Source organism: Hetaerina americana, unplaced genomic scaffold (assembly GCF_022747635.1).
Source record: "Hetaerina americana unplaced genomic scaffold, ioHetAmer1.1.p SCAF_2, whole genome shotgun sequence".
NCBI lineage: Eukaryota > Metazoa > Arthropoda > Insecta > Odonata > Calopterygidae > Hetaerina > Hetaerina americana.
In genome coordinates, this window is record NW_027286763.1 from 44,048,202 (window position 1) to 44,064,549 (window position 16,348).

The window sequence follows — 16,348 nt, forward strand, 5'->3', positions numbered from 1 at the left end:
TTAAGGTTTAAAGGTGAACGATGTCATGGGCACGTTTCTCAATTCTTTAATTTAATTTAAAAGTCCTCCGTGAAGACTTGAATGCTAAATAAAATTTTAAAATTCGTATATCATGTAATGTTGGGCAAGATCAAGGGCTGCACCATTTATTACCGTAATCGGACGCAATGTGTGCAAGTCGTGAGGGCTTGCAAACTTAGACAGATTCAAAGACTTCCGGATTTGCGCGACAGTTACGAGTACCAGTACTCCAACGTAGTCATCCGCTGATGTGAAACGATACACATAAATTTCACTCTGTAAAAATCAAGCTAAGGGAAACGATAGTTAAACTTGAATTTCTATATTTTGGATTGTAAACTATTTTGTAGCTTCGGGATACGAGCCCCTGGAGACATATGTACATGGAATGTATTTGATATTTGAGAGTGAATTTGGATGCCAATTTGATGCTTTGCTCAATCTTCATCGTAAGGGCTCGTTAGAAAACGAACAATGCACACAATCATAATGATAAGGAAATAAATACTTACATAACAAAAACCTTATATTCTTACTGCGTCACGTAAAACTTTTACACATATACTTTTGAAGCAGAGAGAACTGACTATAGATCACGAAACAAGAAACGAAGACGAAATTGACATACAGAATGGTAAAGGAAATATCACAGAATGAAAACATCTATATTCATTCAGCTCGTAACTCTCCTAGACATATGCTTTTTAATGCAGAGAGCAGTGGCCATAGATCACGGTAAAACAACTAGGAAGGGATAGAACGAACGTGACCTGTTTCAATGAACTACTGCGTATTAAAAGTGAGAAACACTGACAGAAGAGGGAGAGACCCGTTAGGTAACACTGTATCAAAGTTCGAAATCATTTCACATTATAGCCGCTGCACCACACTCGTGATGCCTTTACATTTTTTTTGTTCATTTGGGAAAATTAAAGCGGTAGCCGTTCTTGACAATCTCCCCTATCCACGACAAAGAACGTTCTGCGACCGTAAATGCGATGAGACTCGCAGCTCAACCGTGAACGTGGGACTATCAGGGAACTACCGAGTCGGAGAAGGAGCTATTTAAGCGAGCACCTTTGCGGTGTGCCTTAGCTTCAATCGGAAGTCGCTTGAAGCGGTTAACAATGGTGCCGCGATATGCAGTTATACTACCGTTACTATGGAAATAAAATTGAGGCGGTCGGCTATTATGGCTGTTTACGGAAAAAAACAGAAAATTTATCGTTTCAACGAGTGGAGCCCCTTCCAAAGAAACCCAAACTTCTGTGCGTAATTCACCAATAATCACCGGGTTTCCAGGGAAAAGAAAAAACCGTCAGGAAAAAAGGTTTATCGCAAACAATTATAATCTGGCTTTGGAATAACAACTAGGAGAGAAAAAACAAATAACTTGCCACAGTGACGATGCCTGTTTGATTAATAAGGAGAATAACCATATGATTTCATTAATGACGTGCGTTAACTATCATATTTGCACTTTAAAAAAACATCTGAAAATAATAAATGTTTATGGTAATGGTTTTACTGAGAAAGAGGACGTATTACGCGTAGAAAATGGAATTCCATTGGCCATCATAGTCGTTAATTTAGGGAAAATTATACTATTTAATGGACAAGTGTATGTAAAGTTTCTAATACTCACACTTTGAGAGGGAATGGGATGGGGAAGACCGTGATAGAAGGGAGAATGTTTGGAAAGTGTGGTAGAGGAAGGAAGAATAAGCTCTTATACGATAGGAAGGCAAGCAAAACGTATAAACAACTGATGAAGGGAATAAAGAAGTGTAAACCTTAGGACCTTTTCGGGATATGTAGAAGATAAAAGCCGTTAGGGACGGTCTATAAACTACTTTCAATAGATGACAGATATTCTGAATGAATATGCAAACGGTATTTATTTACAGTACTGTTTTCGTAAATTAGTAGGATCTACATGACAATTGGAAGCAAAATGTAAACATGTTTTCATCCATCAGAACAGGTTTGCGTTTTAAGAAGATTCAAGTATTTATTAAAAAATATTTAGCTACTTATTTAATTGAAATACACTGACTGTGATTAAGCCTTACGACTTATATATTTGTTATTCCATTAAATGTACAATGTACGAGGGTCATCCGGAAAGTAGTACCCGTTCGTGAAATAAAGACACAAAAGTAAATATTAACAAACATAAAAAATTTTATTTGAAAGAGGATACTTTAAACTACTTCTCAACATAATCTCCAAGCAAATTAAGGCATTTGTCATAACGTGTGACAAGTTTCTGTATTCCTGCTGCATAGTCCTTCGCCGCCAGCTCATTGAGATACGCGAGGGACCCATCTTGCACAAATTTTTGCATAATGCAGATGGTGTTTAACAATTTCATGAACAATTGTTCGAGAAACATTGGGAAAATGCTCACAGATGTCATCAATTGTGACGCGCCGATCGTTCCTCACGAATTCGTCAACTGAGCTCACCAGTTGGTCTGTAATGACAGACGGTCTCCCCGAACGCTCATCGTCGTGTGTGTTCCCCCTCCCCATGTTGAAGTTGCGACACCACCGCCGAACAGACGACTCGTCCATTACATTGTCTCCATACACCTCCTTTAATTGGCGATGAATATCACATGGGCGAACGTTTCTTGCATTGAGGAATTTAATCACTGCCCTCACTTCACAACGGGCGGCGTTCTCAATTTTTTTAAACATTGTAAACAATCACAGAAACAACACAGGCAATGCTAGCGTCACGCAACTTGGCTCAGAGAAGGCAGACAAGCCACTGAAGCTATCTGACCTCGTCCAGCGGCTACTCGCGTCGTCAGCACTTCATGCGGCACGAACGGGTACTACTTTCCGGATGACCCTCGTAAATGTAATATTACTAGCGTCATTTGTGAGGAGAGAAACTCATATTTGGCTCCATAAAAATGAAAGCTTCTACGTAAGTTTTAGTGCCTTTTTCCTTATGAAACATCCTGACCGATAAATTTTATTTTAACACGAGAGAAATATTTATGGAAAAAAATCCCAAATTGTTCTACAGATAAAGTAAATGATGCATCCAGTAAAATTAGGAATCGCTGAGGCCTGACTTCACGTAACCACTCTGAATGATTTAACTTCATCGTGGAACTGGTTAAATATGACAGCAAGCCTGAATTACTCATCAATATCGTTATTTTTTTCAGGAAATTTAGGAGCCTTTTTTGGGCAATCAAACTGATTTAGAAATGCGATCACAATTACGGGAACATATATTTTACCAAGAACGTGATAAAATACGTAATAAATGCAAATTTATCAAATTAGAAGACTAGAATCTTGCAGTTGGCTCAGAATGTGATTCATGACTGCACACATGGTAGGATGGAAAATTGGTCATGGCGAAAAATAGTCAACAAAACAGGAATGGTGCCAAAAACAAGTAGAGATGAAACAATATGGAGCGCGTGGAGGATTAACTGATTTCGGCAACATCAGATCGACGTTTCGAGAACAAAATAGGCTCGCTCCATTTATAAATCTACATTAATACATCACAACTATTTCAAAGGGGATTAAAAAAACCTTATATGATAAATATTCAGCGGCAGAAGCAGCAATTCAAAAATTGGATTGATAAATAAGATTGGTTCAGGCTTCACTGGGGGTGGGGGGGGAATCCTTCAATCCTTCCATTCCACGTTTAATGTGGAATAGCTGTGCTTCCTTACCCTACAATATGAAGATTGTTGGCTCGCTATAAACTCTTCCCTCCGCCCCATGGTTTCTTCTCAATGCTCCATATTCACATTCACCGCTCGTTTTTATGTGTAGTTTTATTTGCAATTTTCTCATTGCCATCCGTGGGTCACTCGACAATTTGAATGGCTATTGCAACCCATCTGAATATTATGCATAATAATCGGAAGATAAAAAAAAAACGGGTGCAAAAGACAAGTCGGAATCTTCGTAGGAAACGTGCCTTTCGGTCCACATAATGCATTTGCGTTCGTACCAGTCAGCCCTAAACGCATAAAAAGTGATTCGGAGGTTGTACACCCCGGACAATCAGCAATAACGCCGACTGGAAGACGCACCTTGGCGGCTACATAGCATGGGGTGAACTGCCAGGGGCAATGGCCCCGCAACTGACTTACTGTAATATACTATCTTTAGATGAAATAAAAAATCCCTCCGCATTCAACTTCGAGGGGATAAAGAGTTTCCCTTCGGTTACAATCACCGGCGAGCACCTCATCAAAGGCATCCTACCAACCATGCACTACATCTTTTGATAGAGATCCCCGAGTAGCGGGACGAGTGCTCATTCTTCTATAATAACTGCGGGGTGAATGGTCGGTGCCACCGGGGATATTTACTTAAACTCGACGTAGTCCGACCCGGCATCACCCCTTGAAAGGGTTTGAACGAACTGGAAACTGAATGGAAAGAGGAGGTTGAGGGAGCACTGGGGAGGCGAGAGCCAAGAGAGGGGCAGTCGTCTCGCCAAAGCTCCTTCGATCACAATAGCATCGCCGGTTCAACGAAACCGGTCATGGGATACGAAACCGGCCTAGAAAACCTAAAGATTCCCGTCTCTTCCCCTCACGGCTCTCGAGTAAAAACTTAACTCGGAAAACGCGAATCTAGCAAGGTACTGTGGCTCGCAAAATGGAACGAGCGATTAGTGTCTTAAAGCTATTAACGTCCAGACGAATAGACGGATGGATGACAAATGGAAAGAAAGCTAGGAAGACGGAGGGGGGGGGTGGCAAAGTTGAGGATGGTGGAGACAAAACCTTGTGCCGCCAAAACAGGATGCCAAACCCGCGATCGTGAATAATATTTTTTTTTCTGTCTCTCATTTGCGACGTTTGCCGCGTGCATAAATTTACTCCGGATTTCGAGGTCATGAAGGGGAAATATAAAGGCAAAAACGTGGAGGACGGAAAACGGGAAGTGAGAGGGAGTGAAGATAGTCGGTGGAGGAGGGAAGAAGTGGTGGAATACGTTAGAGGTAAGCATAATACACATTTATTGGGGGATGGGAGGGGTCGAGACGCGAGGGAAGTTTTCAGGCCATTTGGTCACTCTCGTCCCTTACTAATTGGAGGGGCAGATGAATCCAGACCATTTGGTCACTCCGCCCACGGACTGTTTTCTGTACCTGCTTCAAACATATGCTCCTAGGTCATTCGTTGATTGAAAATATTTTTTCGCAATCATAATGGCCATAGTATTAGAGAATGAATTAACCCAAAATGATAGAAGCATTTTTCATGGATTTTTTTAAAGAAATAATCCTTCAGGCAAGAGTCAATGCAATAATCAAACGAAGTAAATTAGAAGCTCGGTGGCGGTAGACACATGCGTTAAATGGTGGGCAAACAAGCATGGACAAAACAAATGCACCATTACACTCGTGATGCAAATTTTGATTGAACATTGATTAACGTAACTTGAACTAACAATGTGGAAGAGGTGGGTGATTATATATAGCTGGTAAACGAGCAATACGAATAAGGAGAGAACCACAGTTTTGCGACCACGGAGTAGTATGGCGTCTAGGGATCTATCTTTACACTTGAAGGCCGAGGGTTGTCATTAAAATGAGAAAGAAACAGTGGCGTGGTAGGAGTGAGATGGATGGAAGTGAAAAGGAAAAGGGCTGAGTGTTTGGCACTCTTTTGTTTATTATGAACACGTCCGCAGAGCGAGGGTTTTTGAAAAGATTAGAGTGGCGTGGACAGCGGGCCTCATTATGAAGACATATCGAACCCGCGGCGCTCGCGTTGACAGACGAAAAAATCAGCTGCCAGTTAGTCGGATGCTCCAACTACAAAGAGATATTGAGATACGAGGAGGTTCTGGGAGGGAAAAGAAAAGTAAGAATAATCAAAGCGTTAAATGAAATCAAATTTTAAGTTCAATATCCCGTTCTGAATAATAAAATGGGAAGTATTAATACGATAATAAATTTGAGATATGACCACTTATTGACAAAGTAAATTAGGATAAATTGACAAAGCGTATTGCAACATGGAGCGATGTTTAAATTACAGATTGAAGCTCTTGCATATATTTGAAGGCCGTCTCTTGAGAAGTGATGCTGAAAACATACTACCTTGATCAAAAAGTTCCCAGAATAACCACCGTGTGGCGCTCCCATCGTTCCGATTTGAGTTCTGTTTTTTTTGTTAAATTGGTACATCTGTTGTTGATATTCCCTTTAAATCTTAGTGTCATAACTTGACATTTGCAAAAGTTACGTAGCCAAGAGTACATCTATCTCTGTGTGTGTTGGCGATTTTTTACAATTTCAGAAATGGATTTAAATTTGCAACAACGAACTTGTATTAAATTTTGCGTAAAAAACGGATTTAGTGGCGCACGGACGTTGGAAATGTTGGAAAAGTGTTTCGGCAACGATTCTCTAAAAAAAACGGTCGTTTACCAGTGGCACGAGCGGTTCAGAAGTGGTCGTGAGTCAATCGAAGATGATGAACGCAGTGGCAGACCATCGACATCGAAAGTCGGTGAAAAAATTGATAAAGTAAAAGAAATGTTGGTCAATAACCGCAAATTAACCATCAGAGAAATAGCGGAGGACTTGAACATTGCCTATGGATCCGCCCAAGACATTGTGGTTAATGATTTGGGTTTCCGTCGTGTAGCATGCCAAAAGACCTCAATTTCATGCAAAAAAGAGACCGTGTTGACGTCGCAAAAGACATGATTTGCGAGGCTGAATCCGATCCCACATTCATCAAAAGGATCATTACTGGAGACGAGACGTGGGTTTATGAGTACGACACGCAATCCAGACATCAGGCAAGTGAATGGCGTTCACCAAATGAGCCGAGACCAAAAAAACCACGTCGTTTTCAGTCAAAAATGAAGGCAATGCTGACGGTTTTCATGGATTACAACGGTGTAGTGCATCATGAATTTTTGCCAGAAGGCCAGACAGTAAACAAAGAGTATTATTTGGGCGTTATGAGACGTTTGCGTGAAGCAATTCGCCGAAAGAGACCAGAAATGTGGGCAGAAAACTCGTGGATTTTGCACCAATGATAACGCACCGTCGCACAGTGCTATCATTATTCGTAATTTTTTGACGAAAAATGCAACAAATACCATCCAAAAGCCACCGAATTCACCTGATTTGGCTCCCTGTGACTTCTTTCTGTTCAATCGAGTTAAAAAACCATTACGGGGAACGCGTTTTAGCAGCCGAGAGGAAGTAATGGAAAAATCGCAGGAAGCACTGATGGACATACCGAAAACCGAATATAAAAAATGTTTCGAGGATTGGATCAAGCGCTGGCATAAGTGTGTTGCAGTCGATGGGGATTACTTTGAAGGGGACAATATAGATTTAGATGAATAAACTTGTATTTTTAATTTTCTGAATAAATTCCGGGAAATTTTTGATCAAGGTAGTATTACTCCCATCGTATAACGGTAAGAGAGATCGCGTCACTAAAATTAGAGAGATCAAGTGTAGAACAGATAGATTAAGATGTTATTTTTTCCACGAACGATAAGGGATGAGAATAATATTTTCCGGCCTTGGTAGGGTCATATTCGTGTCAAAATTTGTCTGGTGCGTATTCACCTCCTGCCACACACCCTAGCGGTGGCTTGCAGGGTACATAAATAAATAACATTATCAATTATGTTTCCTGACAAAATCAATGCTTCCTTAGTTTTTATCGCTATTAATATTTTCTGCTTGAAACCATTTTTCAGTAAATGAAATAATGGAATACATAACAGTGTGAATGCACAAATTTAGATTTCCTAGATCGAAGCCAAATAACAGGCCGGTAATATTTTAAACCAATAAAAATCGTGCCTACCTATGAGTACTAGGGTAAACATGAAAATAAAATGACAAAAGGGAAAGGCGCAATTGACACGCCCACAATAGTAAATATGAACTCTGGATACGTGGAATAACTTCATGTTCGTGACGAAGAGAAATGAGATAAATTAATCAGTGTACGTTTGAAGAGGTCTTGTTTTACTATTCGTTTACTTAGGTAGTAACGATTAAGAGAAATAAAACTGAGTACAATTCCACTCGATGTATTATTTGCTTCGATCAATTTCAAAATTGCATCACTTTCACCTTGCAATTGACGTAACGCTCAAATAAATTGGTCCTTACAATCTATCGCGTGGAATCATACAATGTTTCATAATTTAGTCGTGACATGAAAATTCATAATTTCCACAAAGTTACACCTGATGCTATTAAATTCTTCTGAATACCAAACTAAGAGAATAGAAAGGCAAAGCCTCTTTAAATCCGACTCGCACATTGGTAGGGTAAGACGAAAAGATAATCGGACAAGGGAAAAAAATGTGCATGAGGGAAGATAATTAAGGGGGAGAAAAGAAAATTGGCATTCACGAGTGAGGAATGGAAGACGATTAGGACGGGTAGAGCAAGGGAAAAATAAAAGGTGAGAAATAAAAAAATGCAGTGACAGTCTGTAACTCTCTCCCTCTCGCTAGTGTATCATATGCATTTAAATTTAAGCGACAAGGGCGCATCACGGAGTGTTGGGACACCAACCACTCAGCGAAACTTAAGTGATTCGACCACGCAACGTAGAAGACAAGCAGTAGTTTTGCATAAGATTTGTTCGTACGCCATGTTTTTTACTCTCACGAATTCCACACGAGAAAAAGTAATCCTAGAATTGTATGGTTCGAATGACTATTTCCTTTAACTTCTGTGGTCTCGCCTAATAATGTAATGCGAAGGGAAATTTATTGCCTCAGCATCAGTAATTAACTCGTACGACTTGTATCTTTATTACAGAAAAGTAGGGTGCCTTTCAAATCATCTTCATAGATTGAGTAAGGGAGGGTATAGCTTGTTTACATATGAAAGGGAAGGCCTTTTTTGCGCAAATGGACTGTTGCACAGAGAATAAAATGAGTAAGCAAGTGCGATTGAGTAATAACAACAAAACGTTTATTTTCTAAGCGATCGTTATGAACCGTGAAAATCAGGAATAAATTCGTATTAAATAAACCAAATTACATATTTTGCGTTGCTGCAGTAATTGCACTAATTTTATAACTTGACATCCCACTGTAGGAACTATCCACACGTAATAGCTTCGCTAGTATGCGTCATTACAAAATATATTGCTTCATCTATACTCTTACTTCATCAAAGCTCTGCATTATGCATCACTGAACCTCTATCTGGATCGTTGCGAAGCGCGCGGAAATAATGTGGGCGGAACCAGATCTTGAAAACATTTAGCGATATCCCATGCAAATAGCTCTATTCGTCCAGTTCTAAAGCTAATGTATCTACAAGCGATGAATTTTTTCAGTCATGCACGGGCGAGTGCAATGTTCTACATATAAATAGCATATTTTTTTGCAAAAACTACCGATAAAGTTAATTACAGCCGAGTTGAATCAGAATTAACTTTTGGGTTGATCCTCAATCTGAAAAAAAGCTTACTTCCGCGAAATTTCGTGTCAGGAAACTTGCTCATTTATCAAATAAAAAATGAATTATTCTTAAGCGGAGGAATAGTTCCATTTCTCCAGATAAAGAAAATACCTTGTTGAAGTTGGTCTTCTTGATCTTTCCCCTAATCCCTCGCAATGCTATCAACCTAAACTAATCTCATTAAGGTTCCCTACTTCTGACGAATTAAATTTTAACGTGTTTTGAATTTTCATAATAAAATAAAAGCGATATGTTCAAAAGTTAGAAGAAAAATAAATCAACGAGCCACATTCAAAGTTACTCGAAAAATTAACATTTTTAACTTCCGATCCGGAAATTATTAAGCGAGCAGAAAAACGAAGTTTGACCAGGATTCGCGGTGAAAGATTCATGATGAAGTTGAGAGTCATAAAATGATCAAAAATCGTAAAAACAAAATTCAAATCCTTTGGGATAAGGAACGCATATAACATTTTTAATGTATTTCGCTCCAAGTGAAGTACTTCGTCAGATATCGCGACTGTCGTCCATTTGCATGAGACTAGCGGAATAATGCTTCATGGAAGGTTTTCATCATTTCATTCCCAGTTTGATATTATCAAAATTGCTCCGCATTCCAGCTAAAAAGAGAGCTTAACAACTACGTAGATGTTTGAGATAAAAACAGACCCGCAGTAAATATTTGAGCATAGTGAGGAAATGTGAGATTTGGCTTTAATGTATGTTGTTGAAACCAAGCCAGCCAGATCTGCCTGGATTCCAAGGAACTCGGTATTCCTTAAAAGAAATTTTCTTTTGGAATTTCAGTTACCTGAGCATCTCAAGTTATTTCATAAATTCAATCCTGCTCTTTTTTTCTTCAAGAATAACTGAGATTGAAATTGGGGTCATAGCTCTGAAAATACAGTCATGGTTTCGATATTTCAGGACGAATAAAAGGTTTAATCCCTGCTAAACTCCGCAAACAAAAGAAAAGGGACTTTCCTCGAAGAAATGCGCGGTTTAAAGCATTCAATTCGCAGGACCGAGGCACACTTTATTCAACCTACATTGCGAAAAATATTTTCCTCAACTAGTCCACTGCTGTACGCAGAGTATATTTTTAGATGTCCGAGTATTTTTTTATATTCGGAACATGTGGCGTCTGTTGGTAAGCAACCTCGTCTCAATTATTTCCAACAGGGATGGAAGCGGGAATACCATCACTTGCGAGAAAAAGAACCAAAGGTTCTCCACGTGCTCCATTGACTCATCACGTCTATTTGGGTTCCTTTCCACCCACTCGCGACTCCAAGGAGAAATGCTCCGCCAGATCGAAAATCTTTCAGAACGTTTTACGTTGCCAGCAATTACCCCTGCGTCCCGAATGACCTTCAGTCTTGGAAACAATGCCATCCTGTGCACACTGCTCTACATCACAACAAATGACAATATTCTCACAATTCTTCCTTAAACATGGAGATGGCATTTTATTAAAATTTTCAAACTGACGATGCTTAAAAAGATATTTATGGCAAGATGAGGGTCCTCTGTTACTTCAAATGATGAGCCAGAAAACAATGCTGATGGCTCTTGCAAACTATCTAAAATACAGAACTTCCAATAAGAATAAATTTAATTTATAAATAAATAATGCAACGGTTTTTTAAGATATACTTTGTAACGAAATGTCCATAAATCGTAATGTGTGAAATTGACAAACGAGGGGAAGGAGCCTTGGGTGTGTGCCTGCTTCCTTTTACAAATATGTCAGAATTAATCCATACTATGCCATGAAAAATGAGACTTTTACCCAGGCATTATTTTCTACCAGTAAATATCATTTTCAGATTACTCATACATAAATGTAATACAGCGTAGGCCAATATTCAACATGTTCCCAGTCTCGATATATGACGAATATTGGACGGAAAGCTAGCGTGAATTTCTCATGTTGCTTCAAAATACATTTTCAAATCTAAATCGTGGTGCGCCGTTGTAAACATTATTAATACGAACTGTTGCATTACTTATAATCATAATATTGCTCCATAAACGAGTAGGATAACTTGGAAATATTTCATAAGAAACGAATTGTGATTTGTTTTTGTTTTCGTTGAATGATAGAAAAAAATGAAATGAATAGGTCATTAAGTTTGTTGTGAAAAAAACTGCACCTCATTCCGCATGCAAACATTCAATGGAAAACAAAGAAAAAACGCGAAGCGAGAAACATTGCGCTGCGCTCAAAATGGTGACAGGGTCGTTCTCTCGGGCCGAACAAAAGGCAATCGCTCCATTGTCGCCGACGTTTCTTGCCGCTGTCCTATTTACTTACACTCACACTCTTCCTCTCTCCCTCTTCCTACTCCCAAACAGTCACAGACGGATAGAGAAGAAGAAGGAAGGATGAGTTATTACTACTCACCGTCCGCGCACGTGAAGTCCGTCTCCCCGCAGCTCTCGCCCGGTTCCAACTCGGCGGCGTCTTCCAACGGCAGCACGTTCTCGCCGGCCCCTGCGGCCTTCCTGCCCCCGGCACCCCTCGTGACGGACGCGCAGAGGGAGGCCCTGGAATACCAGTTCGCGAGACTCAAGAACCCGCACAGCACGGACGTCATGCTCTTGGCTGCGGAGACGGGCCTGCACGAGAGGGAAGTCCAGGTAAGAAGGTCACGGACGAACCATTATCGAGGCCTGAAGATACGTGCCCAATGCACACATATGCGATCTTCTCAGATTTCATACGCTACAGTTCCAGTCTTTTTGTTAATTTCATTTTTCCACTCCAATACCTGCGCAAGTAAGGGCGTGCTATTACATGTATGTAGAGTGTCGGGCTACTTACTGGAGGCCCCGGGTTCAATTCCCTGTGACACCTTTGGGCACCCTCAGTTTTACCCAAGCTGTGTTATTATTCAAGTACCTGATCTTCTAGGGAAACCACAAGCGGCACAGGGAAACCTGATGCGTGAATTTCACTTGCCCATGGGCTTAGTATTAGGTGAACTCAACTCTTTCTTGTCAAACCAACCTTTGGGTTGATTACTGTTTACCTGATTGCGTGAGTATCTCGGGGTTCTTTTGGTCTTTATGGACCTTGAATATTGCACTCTTAAATTTGAGAAAAAATCCTCATTATTACTCAATGACAATTGCAATAGTTTACAAATTTGGCATGTGGAAATAAACGGAATTACACTGAAGTAAAAAATATTTCAGCAAGCTCCCGTAGGCTGTAGCGCTACTGCCAATCAAGATAATGATTACTTTAAAAGAAAAAAAACTGAGCTGAAAAGAAATAATTTTAGGGTAGTTCTTCGTGAATGTACTTGTAGCTTACCAAAACACGAATTCAGAGAAAAAAGCAGAACTATTTATGATAATCTAGGATCAACTTTCCATTTTAATATTGGAAATTATGCTTTATGCTTTCCATTATGATTTTCCATATATCATTATGATTTCGTAGTTCTAGCAATTCATTTTGATTACGACCATCAAATGACCCATGATTTCCACAAATATTACCGTCTTCTTCAAATTTAGCCCATAAAAATCCAATATCACATGGAAATACGAGGGTCATCCGGAAAGTAGTACCCGTTCGTGAAATAAAGACACAAAAGTAAATATTAACAAACATAAAAAATTTTATTTGAAAGAGGATACTTTAAACTACTTCTCAACATAATCTCCAAGCAAATTAAGGCATTTGTCATAACGTGTGACAAGTTTCTGTATTCCTGCTGCATAGTCCTTCGCCGCCAGCTCATTGAGATACGCGAGGGACCCATCTTGCACAAATTTTTGCATAATGCAGATGGTGTTTAACAATTTCATGAACAATTGTTCGAGAAACATTGGGAAAATGCTCACAGATGTCATCAATTGTGACGCGCCGATCGTTCCTCACGAATTCGTCAACTGAGCTCACCAGTTGGTCTGTAATGACAGACGGCCTCCCCGAACGCTCATCGTCGTGTGTGTTCCCCCTCCCCATGTTGAAGTTGCGACACCACCGCCGAACAGACGACTCGTCCATTACATTGTCTCCATACACCTCCTTTAATTGGCGATGAATATCACATGGGCGAACGTTTCTTGCATTGAGGAATTTAACCACTGCCCTCACTTCACAACTGGCGGCGTTCTCAATTTTTTTAAACATTGTAAACAATCACAGAAACAACACAGGCAATGCTAGCGTCACGCAACTTGGCTCAGAGAAGGCAGACAAGCCACTGAAGCTATCTGACCTCGTCCAGCGGCTACTCGCGTCGTCAGCACTTCATGCGGCACGAACGGGTACTACTTTCCGGATGACCCTCGTAAATTCGCATGGTCACGTGAATGACCCAATGTTTTGTTTTAGCGCATAATCAATTATTGATACAAACTGGCATAATACAGGAATCTCATAATTATCAGTAAAATTGCACAGAGTTATAATTTGAGTCGCAGCAATTGGAATAAATATCCGCGGGATCGATGAAAACACAATAATCATACGTTTATGGTTGCCAACCACCTACAAATCAGTCTTTCCGCCCGTGGTGTAGAGGGAGTTTCCGAGTACTGTTTTTAAGAATTCTATGTAATGTCACACCTTATTTATTATTAAACATTTAAAAAATGAATAATTATTCTTATATGAATAAATTTATTAGGTTTTTCAAGTGACATAAAACTATATGTCCATAATTAATCTTTATACAGACATTTCGAGGGAAACATTGTTTATGCAAACACTGACTCATAAATTTTGATGAGAGTATTCCAGTTTTTCTTGCAAGTAGGAGATAAACCTGTTACGTGGTTTATATGATGTGGTACTATGATAAATACATACTTAGTCTCTTGATCCTGTGATTTTGTTTTGTCATGGAAAATAAATACTATGATTCTTGAGTCTTGTAAGACATTGATTCTGAGATTACTGAAAAAATACAACCTACCACGAGCGCGCGTGTGTGTGTGTGTGAGTGTATATATATATATATATATATATATATATATATATATATATATATATATATATATATATATATATATATATATATATATATATATATATATATATATATATGTGTTACGTGGTTTATATGATGTGGTACTATGATAAATACATACTTAGTTTCTTGATCCTGTGATTTTGTTTTGTCATGGAAAATAAATACTATGATTCTTGAGTCTTGTAAGACATTGATTCTGAGATTACTGAAAAAATACAACCTAACACGAGCGCGCGCGCGCGCGTGCGTGCGTGTGCGCGTGTGTGCGCGTGTGTGCGCGTGTGTGCGCGTGTGTGCGCGTGTGTGCGCGTGTGTGCGCGTGTGCGCGCGTGTGCGCGCGTGTGCGCGCGTGTGTGCGCGTGTGTGCGCGCGTATGTGCGCGCGTGTGTGCGCGCGTGTGTGCGCGCGTGTGTGCGCGTGTGTGCGCGCGTGTGTGCGCGCGTGTGTGTGCGCGCGTGTGTGTGCGCGCGTGTGTGTGCGCGCGTGTGTGCGCGCGTGTGTGTGCGCGCGTGTGTGTGCGCGCGCGTGCGCGTGCGCGTGCGCGTGTGCGTGTGTGTGTGTGTGTGTGTGTGTGCGTGCGTGCGTGCGTGTGTGTGTGCGTGTGCGTGTGCGTGTGCGTGTGTGTGTGTGTGTATATATATATATATATATATATATATATATACATATACATATATACTCACACAAATATATACATACATGTTTAATATCATGCACTCGCTCTTTAAATAGGTATTGGCATCGAATGTGTGCACAACTTTAACCATGATACGACAAATTGAAGTTAAATAGTCGTCTGTTACAAATACTATTCCACATTAATTTAGGCTTTTTACTCATTACAAGAGGGTCGCGGCAGTCCAGGAATAGAGCGTAGAACTATACTTATCAGAGGGCGCGGGTTCGATTCCCGGGCAAGCATCTCTGGGCACTCTTAGCTCCACCCAAGCTGTGACATTTTTCGGGAACCACATCTTCCTCGGAAACAATAACCGACACAAAGGGAAAGGCACTGGCCACCCCATCCTGAATGCGAATTTCGCACGCCTTTGGGCCTAGTACTGGGTGAACTCTACAATCACCTAGCAAACCGACCTTTGGGATGATTAATATGTTTATGGAGCATCGATTACTATGGATACATAGAGCAGATAATTATTTCGTGCCACTGTGAAGTCTTTTCTCGTCCTAACGTTTGTATATGGAATAATTTAAGAAATACACAACTTAACCTATTAAAAATCGCGAATTGCCACTAGCTTTACGGAACTATTAATTAGACTGCGAAAATAAGAAAATCAATCATTTCCGTTCTCATTGAAAATAACGACTGCAGCTCATACCCATAGATTACGGCTCAGTCGCGAACGAGCTTCACCTTTGAAAATGCATACTCGAGCAGTAATCTCAGCTTCAGTTACTGCCGTCTCACTGCATTGTTCGTCGATTTCAAAACACTCTTTTATGGCTCAATTATTTACGCATGGCATGCTCAGCAAAGTGACGAGGTCTTATTTCTCCAGTACCCTTGGCAAATCGCTTCCCTTTGCGCAAGTGATATACATACCCGAGTCAATTACATGCACTATAATCGCTTAGCCAGTGAGGTTAATTGTGATTTTTTTTGAAGATTATTTGAGAAAAACATTAATTTCGTATTCAACAAATGTGTATTTACACTTGGGACTTCCGTGTTACAAATGTCCACATATGGCGAACACTTGAAAGAGCAACGCGGAGAAAATATACCTTATAATTTGAAGCAAGAAATGATCGATATAAACTCAATGCTTTCCAAGATTTATTTTTACTCCGATATTTTATTGATAGCCACTGATTGTAGTAAGTTTTATTTTATGATAAATCAAACA

General features: G+C 40.0%; 1 protein-coding gene across 1 annotated transcript in view; it reads left to right on the top strand.

The window, feature by feature from the left end:
• The window catches only part of LOC139687459 (homeodomain-only protein-like), a 78,803-nt gene that overhangs the window by 57,473 nt on the left and 4,982 nt on the right, over positions 1-16,348 (top strand). The window contains exon 2 of the mRNA XM_071584626.1: positions 11,842-12,126. Within this exon, the coding sequence (XP_071440727.1) occupies positions 11,872-12,126 (255 nt within the window). The 5' untranslated portion in view covers positions 11,842-11,871. The remainder of the gene's footprint in view (positions 1-11,841; positions 12,127-16,348) is intronic.